Below are 23,235 nucleotides of genomic sequence, written 5' to 3' on the forward strand. Positions count from 1 at the left end.
TTTTCGGGTCTGCCGTTCTGTAACGATCGGTGTCAGCACACAGAGAGAATCTGATTGTTGATGATCTACAGAATCATCAACAATACAGATGTATACCTGATTATGGATGATCTGCAGAATCACCAATAATACAGGTATAACTAACCTCTGGACACCTAATGAGTAATGTGATTGATGAACTGTAGGCTATCTCCCGAGGAGCGGGAGATATAAGTGACTCGGCCAAGAGCCACCTGAGGGGCAGGTGGCCCTGGGCAGTGCAGAAACTATCTCTTAGATAGTGAGGACCTGGTAACCAGGGATAACAGTATTAGATGGTGAACTGTACTGCAGCCAAAGGAAGTGACCACTGGCTGCTAACAGCAGGGCTGTGGAGTCGGAGTCGTGGAGTCGGGCAATTTTGGGTGCCTGGAGTCGGAGTCGGGAAAAAATGCTCCGACTCCGACTCCTAATGCATTTGTAACTGTAATTAAAATAGAAAATATGATAAAATGTTCTATTTCTCAGATAATACTTATTAAAAATAATGTATATATACAGTATATATACAGTAATAGCTGTGCTTAGTCCACAAAAATGAAATAAACCAATCAAAATTAGTTACTTGTGCTGCTTCAATAAAGCAGTCCTCGTATTTTTAAGGTCAGATATACATATCTGATTGTGACTGTATATATGATGTGTACACAGGAATCTCTTATATATACTAAATAACATCTATGCTGTAAGAATAAAGCCTGATGTGTAGCTGTGTCACTAATAGAGATGGTCAACGAGATGGAAATAATTCTGCATTGATGCTGATTTATGCAAATGTATGCACTCCCTTTGCTGATGAAATCAAATAATTTGATATGTTATTAAAATTTGGTTTGGTGACTACAAATTAAAGGGTAACTGAGACGGATGAAAAGTAAAGTTTTATACATACCTGGGGCTTCCTCCAGCCCCCTTCAGGCTAATCAGTCCCTCGCTGTCCTCCACCACCCGGATCTTCTGCTATGAGTCCTGGTAATTCAGCCAGTCAGCGCTGTCCAGCCGCATGCAGCTCCCACAGCCAGGAACGTTCTGCACCTGCGCAATAGTGCTACACAGGTGTAGTATGCTCCTGGCGGCGGAGTGTGTGCATGCGCACTACGCCTGACTGGCTCAAGTACCTGGACTCATAGCAGAAGATCCAGGTGGTGGAGGAGGACAACGAGGGACTGATTATCCTGAAGGCGGCTGGAGGAAGCCCCAGGTATGTATAAAACTTTAATTTAATCTGCCTCAGGTTTACTTTGTTACACAGTAGTACTATACTCTACATATGCACTCCCCACAGAGCTGCAGGGAATCCACTGAGAATGCTGTGCACATTGAACACAGAGGTGTTGTCTGTTTACAATCTCCTCCTTCCCCTGCAGAGTACCTGCACATCATTCTTACATGTACCCACACTTACATTGCCTAGGGCCTGATAGATGTTCTTTGTTCTGGTTTGTACCTTTTACAAGTACTCTTACCAAGGACTAGTTTTAGTCTAAAGGGAATAAATATAGTAGTCTACATATCCTTCTCACTTCAGTTGTCTTGTAAAATTCCTAAGCGTTGGCAGTTAAGAGACGAATTTCATGTTACATACTTTTAATCAACAAAATTGTAATATGCAAATTAGAGGAGTCGGAGTCATGGAGTCGGTGGAATCCTAAACTGAGGAGTCGGAGTCGGTGGATTTTTGGACCGACTCCACAGCCCTGGCTAACAGGCTGGACTCTCTGAGGTGCGGGAGTCCTGGTTGCAGCTGACACCTGATGGAATGGTGTCACTGCTAATACTGATAAACTGAACACTCGGAGAGTGACAGCTAGGATAGTCGGGCAGGCCAGGTCGGCAACACACGAGCAGATGAGGTACAGAGACAGAAGACTTCGGTAACCGGGTACGGCAACAGATGGACAGATATGCAGAGGTACCGAATCAGAAAGCAAAAGAAAGGTCGACAGAGCAAATAGTCATAACATAAATATAACAGTGTCCTAGACTGGGATGTGAGCTCCTTGATCTCGACACCCAGGAACTAGTCTAGAGTATAACACAGTATTGACACAGAGTCCCTAAGCTTGGGTGTGAGGTCCTTGGTCACAACACCCCGGAACTGGTCTAAGGTATAACACAGCAATGATACAGTATCCCTAAGCTTGGGTGTGAGCTCCTTGGTCACAACACCCTGGAACTGGTCTAAAGTATAACTCAGCAATGACACAGTATCCCTAAGCTTGTTTGTGAGGTCCGTGGTCTCAACACCCTGGAACTGGTCTAAAGTATAACACAGTGATGTCACAATATTCCTAAGCTTGGGTGTGAGTTCCGTGGTCTCAACACCCTGGAACTGTTCTAACATATAACACAATAGTAATCTGGCTCAGTGTGAATTCCCAGGTCCTCCTGGTTCTAACACACTGTGGGATCTGACTGGTCTGAGTGCTCACACGTAAGTATTCGCAACGGCAGACAACCAGCAACTGACAGGCAAGAAGTATATATAGTGCAGCGCTCCTCAGCGCCGCCCAGCCCCACTCAGCCAATCACTCCCTACGCTGGGATCAGCTGACAGTCCTGATCAGCTGATCCCTCTCCTATTGGCATAAAGGTCCTGCCTCCTAGCGCGCGCAGCTCTCCATCTGTGTGCACTACTGGACTCAGACACACCAGACGCATGCTGCTGTGCGGAAACCGCCGGTCTGAACGCGGAGACAGCCGCCCCGCTGCCAGACCGCGCGGCGGTGTCTCTGCAATCCTTTACATCCTAGTTATGGTACAGTATATCGAAAAGAAAAGTAGAGTACGATTAATTACATGCTATTTGCATCACTCCTACTGAGCAACTTCTTCAGATAAATCATCTAGAATGTCCTCTGCCTATTAGAACTGTAGGCACAGATTTAACATTTTACCACCCAAGGCACACTTTCATCAACCCCCCCTCCCCCCCATCCCATTCAGCCACCCCATCCTATTCAGCCACCCCATCCTGTATGCTCTCACTGTCCTGTGCTCCTCCCCCCCCCCCTGTGTGCTACCCCAATCCTGTGATCCGCTACTCGCCCCGTAGAAGCAGGGCTGCCACAGATCAGGTCTGTTACCACTGTGGTTTACATGATTGGCAGTTTTACTGCCAGAGTGTGCCAACCCACAGCCCACCCCTTTGCTACTGGTGCCTTTGTGCTCTAGCCTCAAATCAAGCCATGGTAAAGGTATATTACGGGAGAGATTATTATTATTATTATTATTGATTTATAAAGCGCCAACATATTCCGTGGCACTGTACAAAGTAAGAAACAAACATGGGGTACATAATAATACAGACAATGGTGTACACCAATATACAAGATACATAATTAGTGACAAAATACAAAGAATGATACAAAATACAAATTATCGAATTGGTAATGACAGTGATAAAATTAACATGATGAATAAAATGTATAATGGTTACCAAGACACAAAAGGGGGAGAGAGCCCTGCCCTTGCGAGCTTACAATCTAAAGGGAATGGGGGGGGACGAGGGACAGGAGGTGGGGTAGTATGCAGCAAATATATAGAGGCTTTGGGTTTTAGGATACCTAGTAGGAGTGCAATTTGGTCTTAGTAGAAAGGGAAGTGGCCTAAGGTAGAGCATATGCTAGTCGGAACAAGTGTGTTTTTAGAGAGCATATAAAGGTAACAAAGGTTGGCGAGTGACGGATGTGTTGTGGGAGGGCATTCCAGAGGAGGGGTGAAGCGCGTGCGAAGTCTTGTAAACGTGAATGTGAGGAGTTGATTCTAGAGGAGGACAACAGAAGATCATGTGCCGATCTGAGATTGCGATTGGGTTTGTATCTGGAGATTAGTGAGGATATGTACCGGGGAAAGAGATTGTGGAGAGCTTTGTAGGTTAGGGTTAGGAGTTTGAACTGAATCCTCTGGTTAATTTGCAGCCAGTGAAGAGCTTGACAAAGAGGGTCGGCAGAGGAAGATCGAGAAGAAAGATGAATGAGACGAGCAGCTGAGTTCAGTAAGGACTGGAGCGGGGCCAGTTTGTTAGACGGTAGTCCACAAAGTAGTACGTTGCAGTAGTCCAGACGAGAAATTATGAGAGCATGTATTAACATTTTAGTTGTGTCTTGAGTGAGAAAGGGACGGATGCGAGATATGTTTTTGAGTTGGAGATTGCAGGAGCTGGTTATGGAGTGAACATGTGGAATAAAAGAGAGCGATGAGTCGAATATCACCCCCAAGCACCGAGCTTTTGGAACTGAAGTTATGGGAGTGTTAACATTTATTGTAACTTCAGGCAGGGAGGTGGACAGAGACGGTGGAAAAATTATTAGTTCTGTTTTACTCATATTAAGTTTTAGAAAGCGAGAGGACATGAAGGAGGATATAGCAGACAAGCCGTCAGGAACACGTTTAAGGAGAGTTAAGGTCTGGGGCAGAGAGGTACAGTTGTGTATCGTCTGCATAGAGGTGGTATTGAAACCCGAATTAGTTGATTAAATCACCAAGACCATGCATGTAGATGGAAAAGAGGAGGGGACCAAGGACAGAGCCTTGGGGAACCCCGACAGACAAAGCATGAGGAGAAGAGATCTGATCTGAGTAGGAGACTGTGAAGGACCTTCCAGAGAGGTAGGAAGATAACCATGTGAGAGCAAGGCCCTTTATTCCGACATTAGAAAGTATTTGTAGCAGTAAGGTGTGGTCGACAGTATCAAATGCTGATGACAGGTCAAGAAGGATGAGTATGGAAAATTGACCTTTGGATTTGGCTGTAAGAAGGTCATTGGCCACTTTGGTAAGGGCTGTTTCCGTGGAGTGGTTAGAGCGAAAGCCAGACTGGAACTGATCAAGTAGGGAGTTAGCAGATACATAATGGCTTAATTCTGCATGTATATGGTGTTCAAGTAGTTTGGATGCAAATGGGAGAAGTGACACTGGGCAGTAGTTGGCAAGTGTGGTAGGATCTAGAGAAGGTTTTTTAAGTAGTGGTGTCACAACAGCTTTTTTGAGTGGGGACGGAAAGATGCCAGTAGAGGGACAGGTTAAATAGAGTTGTTAGTGCAGGCAAGAGAGATGAGGATAGCTGCGGAATGAAATGGGAGGGAATAGGATCCAAAGAACAGGTGGTTAGATTATCTTTGGCAATTATAGAGGAAAGAGAGTGTTCAGAGAGTGGAGAGAAGGCAGTTAGAGAACAGTCAATGAGAGGTGTGGAGGTGTGATTTGAGGGCTGCATGGAGAATTCACTTCTGATTTTGTCAATTTTATCAGTGAAGTATGTTGCAAATTCTTCAGCTGATAAGCAAGATGAAGGAGGAGGAGGAGGGGGATGGAGAACGGAGTTGAAGGTGCTGAACAAGCGTTTTGGATTGTGTGAATGGGCGGATATTAGGGAAGAAAAATAGGACTTTTTTTTGCCACAGAGAGTGCATTTCTGAAGTTGTTCAAGGCAATTTTATATAAGATGAAGTCCTCACTTGTGTTACTTTTCCTCCAGCGCCGTTCAGCTGCTCTAAAGCATCTTTTTAACTGTTTAGTGGTTTTGGTCATCCAGGGTTGGCGACAGACACGGTGAGGGCGGGCATTGACGAGGGGGGTGAAGTCATCCATGACTTTTGTAATGGAGCGGTTGTAGTTTATAGCAGACGAGTCTGGGTCAGTGAAAGATTGTGTGAGGAGAGATGCCAGGGCATCAGAGACAGTTTGAATGTCTAGATTGCAATAGTTTCTTCGAGTATGTGAGCGTGCTTGTGCCAGGGTGGTAGGAAAAGAGGAGGAGAGAGAGAAGCTAAGTAGGTTATGGTCAGAGAGTGGTAGTGGATCTTCTGGAGTAGTGTTTCTCAACATTATTACAGCATTTACACATTTAATGACTGTGCAGGCCAACTACCCCTTGTAGTGAGTAACATAATCGTAAGTACCTCTTGACATGTGCACATTGTGTATTGCTTCATAATTGTGTCTAAATGCTTTTTAAAGGACATCCGTGGCGAAAATGAAATAATCAATTGTATCTATCTTCCTTCTCCTAAGAGTGACTTTTTAAGATATTCCACAGTTTTATTTTGTTTAAATCTACTTTTTAAGTGTTAACTGTTTTATTGTTTTTGCTCAATGACACATTCATTGAAGTATGCCAGAGCTAAAATGTATGAACTATTGACCCTTTTTTTTCTCTTTGCTGCTGTTAGAAGCAATTTTCTGCTAGTAAAGTGTTTTATAGTTATATACTGTAGTAACTTCCTGTCTGAGTCAGAACTGAGTCAGCACTTACATACCTGATATTTAACTCTTTCAGGCAGAGAAAGAAAAAAAGGAACACCGCATAGTTATTTGTGTGCTAGGCACTGTACATACCCATGTCTATCTCATCATGCCACCTCGGGTATCCTTTAAACAGTCCTTGATACTTATTCAGTTTAGTTTATTTATGACCTATCTTTTTTATCTCAAAACTTATAATAGTTTGACTATGACTCTATGGTTGTTGGCTGAAATGCACGCCTGCACATTAGAAAGCATATACTTGTGACATCACATCCACTTGATACAGCCTTTTATCTTGTGTGTTTAAACTCTTAACACATGACATAAGAGCAGTAACTGAATAAACGTGTTTTTTTCATGCATGTAATTCAGAGTACTCTGTACTGACCCTGTGGCCTTCACACATACTCCTATCAGCAACTTTCTGAGTTCCACTGAAAAGAAGCAAACACCCAAGAGGCAAGGAGAAGCAAACATAAAGGTAATCCACTAAGCCAACAAACAGTCTAGCTATATATTTATTATGCAGATATTACCTACAGATTAGTTAATTGATTTTGCGATCGGTTTTCCGTTCACTTCTATGAAAAATCGTTTGAAAAATTGATCGGAGACCCAGAGGACTCCAGGAGACCTGACAGGTGGGTGGAGGAAGCCTCAGGAAAGTAAAAGTCCCCTTTTAAAGAGTAACTGTTAGCCCCCAAATTGAAATTTAAATCTCTATTGCAATGTTTTATTTAGTATTTAAAGAGGATCTGTAACATAAAAAGATCCCCTGGGGGGTACTCACCTCGGGTGGGGGAAGCCTCCGGATCCTAATGAGGCTTCCCACGCCGTCCTCCATCCGTCAGGGGTCTCGCTGCAGCCCTCCGTGGAGTCCGGGCAGCGGTGACGTCATTATTTACCTTCCTGGCTCCAGCGCAGGCGCTCTGACGGCTGTCGGCTCCGAACTACACGGAAATACCCGATCGCCGTCGGGTCTGCTCTACTGCGCAGGCGCAAGTTTCCGGCGCCTGCGCAGTAGAGCGGACCCGACTGAGATCGGGTATTTCCGTGTAGTTCGGAACGGAAAGCCTCCACAGCGCCCCCCGCTGGAGCCAGCAAAGGTAAATATTAAACTAACAGTCGGCACAGTCGCCGGCTGTTCGGAGGGCTGCGGAGAGACCCCCGTGGGACAGAGGACGGCGTGGGAAGCCTCATTAGGATCCGGAGGCTTCCCCCACCCGAGGTGAGTACCCCCCAGGGGATCTTTTTAATGTTACAGAGTCTCTTTAAGTGAGCCAAAAAGCCAATGCAGAACTTAAAAATCAATCTAATTTTTTTACTATGTAATCTTTTCCCCCAGCTCCGGACGCAAAGCCGCATATCAGATACTGCTTAGCATGCAGAGCATGCCTATGTCTGCCCAACCCCCCTCTCCCCCCCAGGACCAGGTGCCAATATATTCTCCCCACCAAACAGCTGACCGCTCTGACAGAGAGAGAGAGCGGGAGCACTTCCAGCGCCGCCACCGCAGAGCAGCCGCCGCTGTGCATCTCTCTCACATGTGAGAGAATCACATGTGACTCGGCGGCGGCTGCTCTGCGGTGGCGGCGCTGGAAGTGCTCCCGCTCTCTCTCCGTGTCAGAGCAGTCAGCTGTTTGGTGGGGAGAATATATTGGCACCTGGTCCTGGGGGGGAGAGGGGGGTCGGCCAGACATAGGCATGCTCTGCATGCTAAGCTGTATCTGATATGCGGCTTTGCGTCCGGAGCTGGGGGAAAAGATTACATAGTAAAAAAATTAGATTGATTTGTAAGTTCTGCATTGGCTTTTTGGCTCACTTAAATACTAAATAACACATTGCAATAGAGATTTATATTTCAATTTGGGGGCTAACAGTTACTCTTTAAAGAGAGAGAGAGAGAGAGAGAGAGAAAAAAAGGTGTTTTAAAATGATGAGTTGGCAATGCTGGTGCACATTTGGGATCCTGTTTTTTTTTTTTTTTTTTTTTAGATGGCCATATGAATCAGTCACCCCAGGACTCCTAAATGAATGACTCCAGAATTTTGCTACAAAATGTGTGTGTGGGAATAAGAAATAGGAAAATAACTATTTCTTATTCCCACACACTGGGAAAATGCAATTGCTGGACTTCTCAATGATTCAGATTTTCTGTCCTGTTCATCCTTGGCAGTTATCAATAAAACAACCGTGCTGAGCAGGCGTTCTGACCTTCCTGATCACAGTTTTTACTGTTCCAATGGAATGGCTAGTCAGGAAGCGACCGCTTTCAAGGAGGTCATGTGATTACTCAAATGTAGCAGCTATGTAATTGACAGCTGCCAACTAGATTACTCTCTCTCTTTCTCTCCTACTAAAGGGCTAATAAAGTTACAGCATAGTAAAGCAATCTGTGTTTCTTCCAAAGGATTCCATTCCTCGCCCAAACATTCTATCACTCAGCTGAGGAGACAGGACTCATGCGGGAGAGATTTCAGCCCTCTGCCTCTGTAGCTGCACAAGAAGAATGCATGCATTTCAGTTTCCTCTTCCTACTCTGTACCGGCTGCTGACACTCACCAGGGGAGGAGCTTCTACTGATCACACAGACAGGCTGCCTTTTGTGTTTTTATAATGATTATTAGTACGCTCTATTTTCTGCTTATTGAACAACATACAGCACAGTAGTCAGCTTGTTGGAGGGTCCGTGTGTGCTGGACTGTCACTGAGCAGACTGTGACACTGATCTGCAATCTCCTGATAGATATGGCTGAGATTAGTGAAGAGCCGGGGCGGATTGAGGCAGAAAGCTATGAGAGCACAGAGAGTGTACACTTGGACCCCGACTCTGAGAGATGTCAGAATCTGAGGAAGCTCGGCCAGTACAAGTTATACAAGAGACGGTGGTACTTCCTGGCTGTGGTGTGTCTCATCAACAGCTCCAATGCAATGGTAAGTGGGTAATGCTGGGGCACTTGTCGGTATTTATGTCAAAGGAGAGGCTCTCTAGTCTCTACTATTAACAGGGACTTCCTTGTAAGAGATTGAAAACATAAGTCATCCAGCAAACATGGGCAGGAAAATGGCAGTGTTTGAGAAAAACTCAATGCTTTAATTTGGCTCTGTATATTGAAAGGGTTAATAGTAAACATTCTTTCAGGTTGTGCTGTGTGTGTGTACTATATGTATAAAGCACAGTGCCTCCATGGCAAAATAGATAATACTGTTCTGTAATACCAAAGTTTGTATTTGGCAAAATAGATAATACTGTTCTGTAATACCAAATACTTTGTATTTATATAGTGCTGACATCTTCCGCAGCACTTTATCGAGTATATGGCATTGATTGTTCAGAAACTTCTTACCTTGCTATAGAAGTAATTGGTTGCACAAAGCAGGAGCCTTTGAAATTTACAACACCAGTATCATAACAGCACTCTCACTTTGCAGCGCTGGCTCCCCAGATTGATTTTGGGCTAGGACACTATCTGAACTGAACTTATATGTTTTCTTTGGGCACTCCAACTTCCTCCCTCATCTCAAAACATACACATAAGTTACCAGTAATTGGCTTCACCCAAAATTGACCTCACTGTGCTAGACATGTAACTATAGTAGGGACTAGATTGTGAGCCCCTTAAGGCCCATACTCACGGGGGACGGCCGTCGCCGCAACCGCGTGGCACGCGCGTGTTGCGGCGACAGTTCCCCCGTGTGTATGATGCGCGCGCCCCGAACCGTCGCCCGTCGGAGCTGTCGCCAGGCGATTGACATGTTCAATCGCCGGCTACAGTCGTCGCCGCAACCTCGCCGGAGCTGTCGCTAGCCCCGCATGTGTATGCGGGCTAGCGACAGCTACCCACACACACCACACGGAGCTTCCGGCGGGGGGAGGAAACTCGGCGACAGCTTCCGCCGCATCGCTAATCCCTCTGCTGCCGTGTGGATGCAGAGGGATTTGGCGACGAGCTGTCGCCGAACTGCCGCCGAACTGTCGCGCACACGCTCCCGTGTGCGGCGACAGCTACAATTGTACCCCCGTGGGTACTTAGCTTAAAGCTAAGTACCCACGGGGGTACAATTGTAGCTGTCGCCGCACACGGGGGCGTGTGCGCGACAGTTCGGCGGCAGTTCGGCGACAGCTCGTCGCCAAAGCTAAGTACCCACGGGGGTACAATTGTAGCTGTCGCCGCACACGGGGGCGTGTGCGCGACAGTTCGGCGGCAGTTCGGCGACAGCTCGTCGCCAAATCCCTCTGCATCCACACGGCAGCAGAGGGATTAGCGATGCGGCGGAAGCTGTCGCCGAGTTTCCTCCCCCCCGCCGGAAGCTCCGTGTGGTGTGTGTGGGTAGCTGTCGCTAGCCCGCATACACATGCGGGGCTAGCGACAGCTCCGGCGAGGTTGCGGCGACGACTGTAGCCAGCGATTGAACATGTCAATCGCCTGGCGACAGCTCCGACGGGCGACGGTTCGGGGCGCGTGCATCATACACACGGGGGAACTGTCGCCGCAACACGCGCGTGCCACGCGGTTGCGGCGACGGCCGCTTTAAGCTAAGTACCCACGGGGGTACAATTGTAGCTGTCGCCGCACACGGGAGCGTGTGCGCGACAGTTCGGCGGCAGTTCGGCGACAGCTCGTCGCCAAATCCCTCTGCATCCACACGGCAGCAGAGGGATTAGCGATGCGGCGGAAGCTGTCGCCGAGTTTCCTCCCCCCCGCCGGAAGCTCCGTGTGGTGTGTGTGGGTAGCTGTCGCTAGCCCGCATACACATGCGGGGCTAGCGACAGTTCCGGCGAGGTTGCGGCGACGACTGTAGCCGGCGATTGAACATGTCAATCGCCTGGCGACAGCTCCGACGGGCGACGGTTCGGGGCGCGCGAAACATACACACGGGGGAACTGTCGCCGCAACACGCGCGTGCCACGCGGTTGCGGCGACGGCCGTCCCCCGTGAGTATGGGCCTTTAGGGACAGCTAGTAGTGACATGACTATAAACCCTGTAAACTGTAAAGAAATGCAGAAGATGTCGGTATTGTGTAAATACAAAACAAATACATTAAATCAATAAATAAATTCAGCCCCAAATGTGTGTGAAGTAACTTTACCCACATGCACGGTAGGCTAAACACAGGGACAAAGGAGAATGCAGAAGAGACGCAGGGGTTCTATTATATAGGATGGGAAAAAAATCTGCTCTTCCCTTGTATAGTACTTCTAATCTTATTGAACATGTGAGCTGGTCATGCCTTACCCTGGCAGGCCCAGCTGTTCTGGCAATGCCAGCCTGCATGGAGAACAATTCATTTTAGAAAGCTTGATAATGTGTATTAAAAAAATAAAAATTAAACTTTAGCTTGTGAACTGGTCTTGTGTTGACGTCACATAAATATTTGTTGCTCTGGATTTTTAGCAACAAAACCAACCAATGCCCAGGCCCATTCTTCTTTTCATCACCCTCTCACTGAAACAGATATATAGAAACAGATGTGCAGTGATAGGAGATGTCTGTACAGCCCTAGTGCATTGTTTTTCTAATCGATTTTCCGATTACTTATATACAAAATCAATCAAAGTTAGATCGGACCTGTCAGAAATAATCGATTAGACCCATCTATGTATGCGCTTTGGGTACTACGGGACAAATGTATTATTGTTGCTGATGGGAAATAGTCTGGTGTGTACCAAGCATAAGGACTCTTTTGGATGGGAAGTTGAATTGCATGCCTTCCCAGTGCAATTCGGGTGCAATTTAAATGCATCTGAATTTATATAACCCGGTGGCAAAGGACCGCAACATGCCAAGTCTGAGCATGACTCCGGCCACCTTCAGATTTGACTCCATGGTGGTGCTGCCAGTCTTGTGCTGGTATCAAACGCTAACCAGTGCCTGGCTGGTGCAGGAAAGCAGCTGACAGGTAGTGTATTTGCTGCCTGTCATTTCCCCGTGTGAAAGGGGCCTAAATGCTAATGGTTGCTGTAATTGTTCTTATTGCTCTGCAACAGGCTTATGGTGCAGGAATTAATCAGTGGAACTGAATTTTCTTTTCATAATGTAAATGCATGTTTTTGGTTTTTTCTTAGTAAGCCTTTATGGTTTACAGAACAACCTTTAAAGCATTTAAATCACATGGCTGTGGATTTGGCTGTGAGGCTGACCAGTACTTTTCTATGCTGTTCGCAGCTTAAAGAGATGTATAGACATTTGAAGTAAATTTGGAGAATGCAAACTAAAGAGTTTAAGATGAAGAATCACATAATCAGAGGTTTTTGTAATTGAAAAATGCATGAGGAAAACTATTTTTTTGTTCCAAGAGTGAAAACGAACTGTCAGGAATATATTGGGGTGCTGATGCTGTTAAGGATAATACAGTAATATATTTTCATTTTCCCATTTTTATATCTGCTGTGGTATGTCAAAGGTGTAGATATGCAGGCTAGATTCATGGACTGTTCATGTATTTGTGTGGGTGGGTCACTAGACCTACATTTGCATCTAAAGAGGACTTCAGTGAATAGAGCTTGGGTAATCAGACAATGGCAGAAGTGAAGTGTTGAAGTCCTTGACACTTGAAACATTTACACTTCTGTTGAGGAAGTGAAGAACTCTAGACTAAGTCAGGAAGAGTCGCTGCACCAAAAGTTGACATGTGTGTTAAACACTATTTCATTGTGAGGAAATTGAATTATTGGTGGAGGTGCCAACTATACCCTGTAAATCACATCTATGGGAATGGGGTGGAAATCTCTGCAGACTTTAAAAACGGAGACAGGAAAAAGCCTTAATCAAGTTTCCACCTGGAGTTGAAAGCCTCATTTCACAATCTTTTGATGTATAGACTTTTACCTGGAAATGGAATATGTCAGAGATTTAATTAAAAACTAGTTCCTCCCCTCCCCAAGGAAGTTGCAGCCTCCAGGCGTATCTCACACTATAAAATGGCAGCTAGGATAACCACAACTTGTAGTTCTTGGAGGTAGTCCACACGGCTAGAACTAACCTCGTTCCTGACCAGAAGTGCGTACCCCCGCAACAACGCCAGATGGATACGCTGGTACGTTTATTTCCCCGTTTATTTTGGTAAGCAAAATTGCTTTGTGTGTATTTTTGTACTTTTATCCTTGTAACTTTTTACTTTGTTTTTGTAATCTTTTGTATATATTCTGTTCTGCATTGTTCCACCTTTTTCCCTGGAATATTAAATTATTATTTAATAAGCTTGACTTCTGCCGTACTAAACTAACACTCAAAGCCTAGAAGAGATTGAAGTGTGTATAAGTCCATGCCTATTTGTATGCTTGAGCAACACTACCATATGAAATTGTACTTGCATTGTGTGTGGGGGCGTTTGTCATACGTTGGCCTAAAGCGCGCAGCTGACCCAACGTACGAAACCGCCAGTGCGAGTAGCGACAGCAGAGTGGCTAACAGTATCGTTCGGAACGACTGTTAGTGGTTTTTTGCTTCACTACAGTGTAAGATTGCAACTGTGTGTGTGTGTGGGTGCGTGGCGTTCCCGTATTTGGCCTAAGCGCAAATTTGACCCGAATACGAAAACGCGGAGTGCGCGCTGAGGACTCGACAGCAGAGTGGAAGTGTCTAGCGAACCGCTAGTGGTGGCAGTGAGAGGTGTTCTGAGGGGTCTCAGCCTTGTTTTAGCTTGAATAAGGCTGCTCCCCGCTTGATCTGGTCAAACCCGCAGTCGGGAACCGTATACGCAGGCGTGCCGCGGGCCGGTTCCTGACAGGAACCTTAACTGAAAGGGATATGGATGTTTCCTTTTAAACAATACCAGTTGCTTGGCAGTCCTGCTGATCTCTTTGACTGCAGTAGTGGCTGAATCACACACCTGAAACAAGCATGCTTCAGTCAGAGCACCTGATCTGCATGCTTGTTAAGGGGCTGTGGCTAAAAGTATTAGAGACACAGGATTTGCAAGAGAGTCAGGCAACTGGTATTATTATAAAAGGCAAAAACATATCCTCCTCAGTTTAGGTTCCCTGTAAAGTGTCCATACATCAGACGATGTATCAGGAGATCGACAAAGAGACAGATTCCTATCTGATCGGAGAGAGATCTGTAGCCTGCCCATACACAGAAGGCCAATTTCATGCGTTTTCAGCGTGGAATCGGCCTTGTGATGCCACATCTGTGCCATATACTTTACCTGTTGGTGTCTACCGCTGGCTTCACGCTGGTGGCGTAATGTGATCGCCTGAGGGTTGGAGTCTGGATCCCTGGCGTGCCACATCATCTATTAGTGTGTACATAGCTTAAGGCTCAGTATAAACTGCACGGATCAAAAAATGATCTGTCACATGGATCAGTTTTCTCATCTGTGAGTTCCGTTCCATTACCCGTCGTCACCCAATTGGTATATCCGCTATGAATGCAATAGATTCGGAATTATCACAAACTCCCTATATTTGAATTCTGTTCTGCAGAATGGACCGAGCAGATCCGTTTCAAACAGACTGATGTGAACCGATCCTATTAATTAACATACAATCCGTTTACTTCCATTGGGATCTGTTCCATTTTGTTCCGCTAAACATTTTTTTTAGGAGCGTGTGAACAGACCAGTATGCATTTACTAGGAGTGCTATATCCAGTACAGGGTTGGTGTAAGCGAAGGAGGTAGTTTTGTTGTCATGGTGCTAGTCGCTGCTTGGTGCCTCCATTGGCCACAATGCAAATTTGTGACAGGTACGGGGCAGCTGGTGCTTAGGTTTGGTGCATATGCTTGGCTGTAATATGCCCGAACACACGGAACAGTTCTGAGTTTGGCTACACTATAGCCAAACTCCTATAGCTGTAGTGTGAGGGGATAGGAACTGGGCTCAACTATTTCACTAGGAGCATGCATTCATGCTCTAAACCCACAAAGGGAGCTTCGAGTGGTGTTTCAAGCTTTGCAGTACTATGGTTCTTAGTGTAGGACTGATCAGGAGAAACACCTTTATACAGTACAGAACTTAGAGCAGTAATTGAATGGAAGTGGTATCCTCTTCATAGGACTGCAGAAGGTGGGAGATGGATATGGCTACAGTATAATGCAAGTTACTATAAAATCGTTGTAAGGTTTGATTTCATCCCTAGCACACTAATAAGAAGCATACTGAGAATAGAGCTTGTTGGAGATGCAGTAGTGAAATAGCCAACACCTATGGTGGTTGTAGCCTCATATACAAAAAAAAAACGTGTAGTGGGGTGGAGGCCTTTATCAATAAATACATGGAACCAGGTGGGATTGTAGGCATCTTGGAGGCTCTGTCTGGGCAGAAAGAAGAATCAACAGGTACAAGTAATGCCATGTTTTATACTTTATCAGTAACAACTAGGAAACTTGTAGTGTAAAATAAGAGGAAGCCATACACCCCACATTATCTGAGTGAATTCGGCAAACAACAAACTTCTTAGAGATAGAATGCTCATCCTAGCCCTATTCTACCAAGGGAGCTGGAAAGAGGAGATATACAAGGAACGTTCTGCTGCTTTGGAATACAATATCAATGAGTTGAATATGTCCTACTCAAAACTTTTCCCAAAGCAGAAGTTAGTGCTGGAGGTGGGGCTAGGCTTGATCTGACCTTTTTTTGTTGGATGTGGTAGCAATCATCTGATGTCCAGTCAACAAATATGTCTCTAGATTTTGCGCTCTTGATTAACACTATCTTTTATTTCTGCCTGACCCTTGGCTCAGACCTCATAGAATTATTAGCCATATCCACATGACACCCAAAGACAATGTACTCTTCCTCCGTGTGAGACTAGACTAGTGCGGGAAACCTATGAGAAAATTAAATGCTGGAAATTCTACCTCACTTTGTACAAACTTTTGGGTATGCCAGCACAAATGCACACCTCCAGCACAATGTGCGAATGCATTGTGCTGCGCTCATATCACACCTGTAGTGTAGTAAAATAGCTTATGTACTCAAGCTTTGCCGAAAGTTCTAAAGGCTGCAGATTAAAAAGAAAAAATGATTTCTAAGACTATTCGATTACAAAATGATTTGTGTACAAGTAATTGTTTTTAATGAAAAGGGAGTGTCCCTTTAAATTCTTGAAATTGAAATATTGTCTGTTTGACATTTCTTGTGTTCCTTATTCTTACATGGCTAGCTGGTAAGCGGTTTCAGTTCCACAATACACCCAGTTCTGTAAAGGCAGTAAAAGAAACTAAATCTGAATGATAGTATGTAAGAAAGGCGTGACTTACACTAGTGCACTGAATGATCGTATCTAGCAAACCATTGGAGGGAAGGTGCACCATCATTTGTGAAGCAAGTTTAAGAACCATGTGATACTGCTTCCCCAGCCAGCACAGTGCTGCTGTCTACCCTCTTCAGAACCCCCCCTCTCCCCTAGAGGAAATAGTCCCTCCTTACACACTGGCTGGGTCATCAAACCCCATACCTTTACACATTTGGTGCATAAGTCCACTACAGGGTCCAGCAGAATTCTTGGCACTATTTACAATTAGAGCTGGTTAATGAGATGGTAAGAATAATGGCTTGCAAGAAACATAAAGGCAACTGGTATTGTTTAAAGAGACACTGAAGCGAAAAAAAAATTATGATATTATGATTTGTATGTGTAGTACAGCTAAGAAATAAAACATTAAGATCACATACATTAGTCTAATTGTTTCCAGTACAGGAAGAGTTGAGAAACTCCAGTTGCTATCTCTATGCAAACATGCCATTAAGCTCTCTGACTAAGTTAGTCGTGGAGAGGGCTGTTATCTGACTTTTATTATCTCAACTGTAAGGGCTCGTTTCCACTAGTGCGGTGCGAATCCCTGGGATTCCACCGCTGGCGAAATCGCATGCGGATGCGATTCCGCGTGCGTTTTTTGCCGCGAATTCGCATGCGATTTCGCATAGGCAGGGTCTATGCGAATTTAACCATGTCACTGCCTGACTCAATTTGTATTACTTTTCATGCAAAAAACGCACGTGCGTTTTCCCTATTAAATACATGGGCTGCGATTCGCCTTCATTCCTCACGCAGGCGAATTCTGCAGGCCCTACCGTGCAGAAAAATCCTGCACAGAAAAACGCACGAAAACAATGACAAGTGGAAACAGTCCCATCCACTTTCATTGCCTATGCGAATTCGCATGCAGGCCACGCATGCGAATTCGCCCTAGTGGAAACGGGCCCTAAGGGCTCTTTCACACTAGAGGCTGCGGTAGAAAAGGCTGAAAGTCAGCCTTTTGCTTAACGCCAATACATAGCGTTTTCAAAGCGTTTTCAAAGCCTTTTGAAAGAGTTTTACAGCCCATATGAAAACGTCCTTTTTTTTTTCTTCTATAAAAATAAGTAAACAAGATAGCTGTAAAACGCTTTGAAAAGGCTTTGAAAACGCTGAAGTTGGCGTTTTCCATTGACTATCATTGAAACGCCAACAGCCAACTTTGGCTGTTAACAGCCCTGAAAAAGCTCCTGGGAGCGTTGAAACGCAACGCTTCAAAACGCCGAGTTAGATGTGAAAGGTAAAATGAAAGTCTATGGACTTTCTTTTACCTAGCAAAACGCCAACTTCAGCCGTGGCGTTAAAACGCCGAAAAATCCCTCTGGTGTGAAAGGGCCCTAAGTGAACTGTTTACTTTTTCTCTGCTAGAGGAGAGGTCATTACTTCACAGACTGCTCTGAAAGAATCATTTTGAATGCTGAGTGTTGTGTAATCTGCACATATTATAGAATAATGCAATGTTAGAAAAAACACTATATACCTGAAAATAAAAGTATGAGAATATTTTCTTTGCTGCTAATCTTCTAGAAATTATTCATAGTACACAACCAATTCATTATATCATATTTTTTTTTCCGCTTCAGTGTCTCTTTAAAAGGAAATAAATATGGCACCCTCCATATCACTCTTGTTACAGTTGCCCTTTAAATGAAAACGTATGCAGGTTGGGTTCTAGCCAATTTAAAAAATCAGGAAGTAGCCTTGATTAGCTCAGTTTCATGCTGCATAGAATTTGCATAAAAATGAGCATGCAAGATAGAATTATTCAAATCTCGGTTACCACTTCTATTTAGCACTCCGCATCAATGGCACAACCACTGATTTACTAATTTTTCCTCAACCCTCACTATGGCCTTGATATGACCCGGCGAGGGTTACATACTTTTTGATATCTAATAGCAGACAGCTTTTTAAAGAGCACCTGAAGTGTGGTCAACTATGCATCTGAAGTCTGTTACATAGATAAACTGCAGTCAATGCACACTTTGCAATTCTGTGCATATCTCAAAGTAGTGAGTAGCATCTGTCATGGAACAGCCGTGAGAAACGCAGGCGAATCGGGAGGATTGGTGCAGTCCATCTTCTGATCGCTTCCTGGTTAGATTTGCACAGTCATTGCAGCGAACAGAATGACATTCCTTCTTTTAAAAGACAGTTTGTTTTTTTTCCTTTTACCAAATGGCAGGAAGCCTTCATCAGGAACTATCCCAGACACCCAGCTGTGCTAAGGGCCCATCCATCAGATGAAGTCAGATAAGTAGCCTGACAGAACCAATTTAGAGGAGAGAGCGTGAGGCTCCTCGGCCCCGATCTCATCAGGGAAGCCGACACGTAGCCTGCTGTCCTAGCTTCAAAGAGCCTTCACCTAGAACTGACCTGCTGTAATTCGTAGATGTCTATAATAATCTATAAACTGCTATATTTATCACATTTCCTGTGTTACAAGGCTGGCAAGCCCTCCAAACTCACAGCGCGTGCCGGGCTTTGCCTGGCGCTGGTACTGAGAAAGTTTCAGAACATTCTGAGGTAAGGGCTGTCAGTTAGGCAGTTTGAAAGTGCCCTGGTGATACCACAGAGGTCCTACCCCTCATGTTTGGTATCAGGGGGCTGGGTAAATCGGGACGGACCTGAAAATGTTAGTAAATCTGCCCTGACCTGTACGGTTCTGTGAGATAGAGCCCATATATGTTTAGATATAATTTTTGTTCCCCAGGAAAGGGGGAGGGCTCATCTCATGTTCTAAGGGGGTGTGTGGTTCCCGCCCTCACTCCCTCCTACTGGATCAGGAGTATAAGAATAGCACTCAGGACTCAAAATCAATGTCCTCCACTTTGAAACATCATCCTGATTACATCCTTGCCAGCTTGAGGACATGCTGGCACCTGGCTTGTTTGGACTTTGACACTGAGTCCTCCACTCTGAAACTAAGGACTTAGCATTTCTTTCCCAGAAAGGACATATTTCCACGAACCTAAGTATTTTCACCTTCCTTTTATTTTCATACTGGCTATTAATGTTTCTATAATTGTTGATTTTAATGATATTCGGTATATATTAATTATTTATATTGCGTTTTTAATAAACGACGGTAACATCCTTTATTTGTTCAGCTACCCTATTATTCAGCTGCACAAACTGAACCCGGGCTTCTGAAGAGTCGCTACTATTGTTGCTAGCTAGACAGAACTCTAGTGTGTTTAACCATTTTATTTGCAGGTCTAGAATCAGCCAGTCAGTGGGCTCCTCTGTCCCATGGTAACAGAGGTGGTGGCAGTTATACCCTGAACTAGTGTGTAAATTGTATTACCGTAACTCACAGGCTCCCTTCTAGTCAATCTGCTGCCAAAATTCCAGCGGTTTCTGCGTACCGATTGCGACCACAGCTTGCATGGTCTGTGTGCTGAAACCGATTGGAAGGCATTTTGCGGTCCGGCCACTAGGGGCCCTGTAACAGCATCTGCTCAATATTTTTACTCTTGAATGGTGCAAGTGGCTGTACAAACAGTTTTCAGCTATCTTCTCACCGGCATGTTCTGCACTATAGGGAGGGAAGAAGGGGGGTGATCAACTGCCAATGAGCTGCATAATTGCCCTTGAAACAGATATAGTAACTCCACACGATCCGCACCATCAGTGGTCCATCTTTCTTTTCAATCCATTAAAACACGATAAAAGGTTCTGTGGGTAAGTACAAGGTCCTTGTACACCTTGTACTTACCTTGTACTTACCCACAGAACCTTTTATCGTGTTTTAATGGATTGAAAATAAAGATGGACCATTGATGGTGCGTGTGGAGTTACTGCAATCACTTGTTACTCCAAGGTTGATCACTGCACATCTCTAGCCATTGGTGCAGAAGCATTTACCAAATAAAGCTTGAAACAGATATATACAGTAGCGTAGCTAAGAAGCCATGGGCCCCAGAGCAAGTTTAGCATTGGGCCCCCCCAAGCATGCTATAGATAACAGTTGATACGGCACACCAAAACCAACCAAGGACAACCACAGTGTCAGAGGTGCAAGAAGGGGATGGAGAACAGTGTGTTAATGATCACTACTATTCAAGCATCTATAGAAGTGAATATTATCAGCACAGGACCAATAGAGAGCTAATACTGTGGTTGAGGGTGGGCCCCTCAGGGCCCCTCTGACCCAAGGACCCCAATTCGGTCGCAACCTCTGCAACCCCTTTTGCTATGCCACGGGATATATATTGTGTGTTTCTATGGTTTGAAGCCAATCACTATAGTTTTTACCAAAGCAGGCTCTAGCAGCTCACTCCCACTTGTCCTCCCTCTTGCCTATTTTTACTCTTCTGGCAAAACACAATACAGTACTCCCTGCTTCCAAAACTTTCTAGGTTTCCCAAATCCCAGTTCCTGCAGATTCTGACAGTCTGAAAACTGCTTCTGAAGTTCCAGTCACCAGAAGTTACACATTTGCATTTGGAGCAGAAGATAACCATTATTCTGCATTTGAGCATCATTGAAAATGTATTTTTGAAAACTCAGTGTTTGGCTTGGATGTGTTTATATTAAATTGTATTGAGGCCTTTTATTATAATATCTCTTAATGCTTAACTTTTTAGATCTGGATCGCATTTGCCCCAGTGGCTGATTTAACTGCCAGCTACTTTAAGTGTTCTTTGGATACTATTAACTATCTTTCCCTCGTCTATCTCATCGCATCAATACCAATTGGATTTGTGGCTTCATGGTTGCTGGACACCCTGGGACTGAGGTCTGCTGTAAGTTTATGAATGTTATTTACTTTTTTATTATTACATCAACATATGACGTGGCATTTTATACATTGGACCAATCCCTTCTGCTCTTTTCTATTAAGATCTTACAACATGTTGTAATCATGCAGACATGCAGCAGGGACTGTGACTTTTTTGCAGCCAGTATCCCCTGTTGAGTCATGCTTTATTTCCAGTGTTTTTACAGGAAGCAGACCAGCGTGAACACAGAAAGCAATGTGTATGTGTTTGTGTGGGCGCATGCTTTGGGTTTAGTTGATTGATTACAATATACAATTTTCTCATAACAAGGAAATGAACAGCGCTACTTAAAAACAGGCAAGTGCCTACCTGCAAAAGAGTGCAAGCCCCACTTGTGGGATATAATACACACCGAGCATACACATGACCTGTCTACCACTGGAGGATGTTGGTTTCCTGTAACAGCTTGCATGCAACCTATTAAGTACTCGTCCCTCCCACTGCGAATAAGTCGATCCTCCATGGGAGGGGCCTAACACTAACTAAATCCTAACCTATGTATATGCATAGCCTCGCACCCAGGCTATGCATATACATAGGTTAGGATTTAGTTAGTGTTAGGCCCCTCCCATGGAGTATTGACTTCTTCGCAGTGGTAGGGACGAGTACTTAATAGGTTGCATGCAAGCTGTTACAGTCCTAGTAGTTTATAGTGGAGCACTCCTCAGATGGATCCAATACGATGTGCCACAGTCAGGCCGGCCACACTCCAGCTCTATAGTACTTCCAACGGATAAGACTGGCACCATCAGGTAAATAGCGACGTTTCAGGGCAACCGCCCCTTTATCAAGCTAAACTGTCTTGCGTTATATTGCAAGACAGCTTAGCTTGATAAAGGGGCGGTTGCCCTGAAACGTCGCTATAATGGCTGTTTATTGAATAAAAGAGCTGATATTTACCTGATGGTGCCAGTCTTATCGGTTGGAAGATGCAAGCTGTTACAGGAAACCAACATCTTCCAGTGGTAGACAGGTCATGTGTATGCTCGGTGTGTATTAAATCCCACAAGTGGGGCTTGCACTCTTTTGCAGGTAGGCACTTGCCTGTTTTTAAGTAGCACTGTTCATTTCCTTGCCATGTACTAATTTAATTTGTTTTCGGCCAGCTGCTCCCACTTAACAGCCATGTTTTTGGTGTATATGCAGAGCTTCTGTTTGGGTTCAAGGTGCGTTTGTAGTTCCTGGGGGGGCTCAGCGCATCTCTGATGGAGGCCATTCGGAGGCGGCCTGGTGTTGCGCTGATCCACCTTTTGCGCAACATACAATTTTCTGCTCAACAGGAAAAGGAAGCAGTGAAGGGCAGAACACGGCTGTATAGTGCCAGTCAGGGGCGTAACTAGAAATCACTGGGCCCCCCTGCGAATATTTGGATGGGGCCCCCCCCCATAGGTGCCAAATAATCGTAATGGGGCAGCGTTTCACTGTAAATTAATTGTAAAGTGGGCAGCATTTTACCAGACAATCGTAATGTGGGCCAGAAAATCGTAATGTGGGCAGAGTTCACCAGAAAATCGTAATGTGGGCCTTTAGAAAATCATAATGTGGGCAGAGTTCACCAGAAAATCGTAATGTGGGCAGAGTTCACCAGAAAATTGTAATGTGGGCACCAGTCACCAGAAAATCGCAATGTGGGCATCAGTCACCAGAAAATCCTAATGTGGGCAGCAGACACCAGAAAATCGCAATGTGGGCAGCAGTGATCAGAAAATCGCAATGTGGGCAGCAGGCACCTGAAAATCGTAATGTGGGCAGCAGACACCAGAAAATCGTAATGTGGGCAGCAGGCACCTGAAAATCATAATATGGGCAGCATATATATTATTACCCCGGTAGGTACGGCGGTGGTGCCAGTTAGAAAAAGGGGGTGAATGGCAGCAAAATTGTTAGTGTCCATGGGAATGTTGAAATCTCCCATGAT

The 23,235-nt window shown here is 44.9% G+C and overlaps 1 protein-coding gene across 7 annotated transcripts in view; it reads left to right on the top strand.

Moving 5' to 3' along the window:
- The window catches only part of LOC137551098 (solute carrier family 49 member A3-like), a 214,069-nt gene that overhangs the window by 161,588 nt on the left and 29,246 nt on the right, over window positions 1–23,235 (top strand). For 6 of the 7 annotated variants that reach the window (XM_068271317.1, XM_068271321.1, XM_068271323.1 and 3 more), the window contains 3 exons: window positions 6,661–6,769; window positions 8,699–9,222; window positions 21,123–21,281. In XM_068271317.1, coding sequence (XP_068127418.1) covers window positions 9,037–9,222; window positions 21,123–21,281 — 345 coding nt within the window. In that variant the 5' untranslated portion in view covers window positions 6,661–6,769; window positions 8,699–9,036. Of the gene's footprint in view, window positions 1–1,890; window positions 1,952–6,660; window positions 6,770–8,698; window positions 9,223–21,122; window positions 21,282–23,235 lie in introns of those variants that run through there. The other variant, XM_068271322.1, reaches the window with a different exon arrangement.

This window comes from Hyperolius riggenbachi, chromosome 1 (assembly GCF_040937935.1).
Source record: "Hyperolius riggenbachi isolate aHypRig1 chromosome 1, aHypRig1.pri, whole genome shotgun sequence".
NCBI lineage: Eukaryota > Metazoa > Chordata > Amphibia > Anura > Hyperoliidae > Hyperolius > Hyperolius riggenbachi.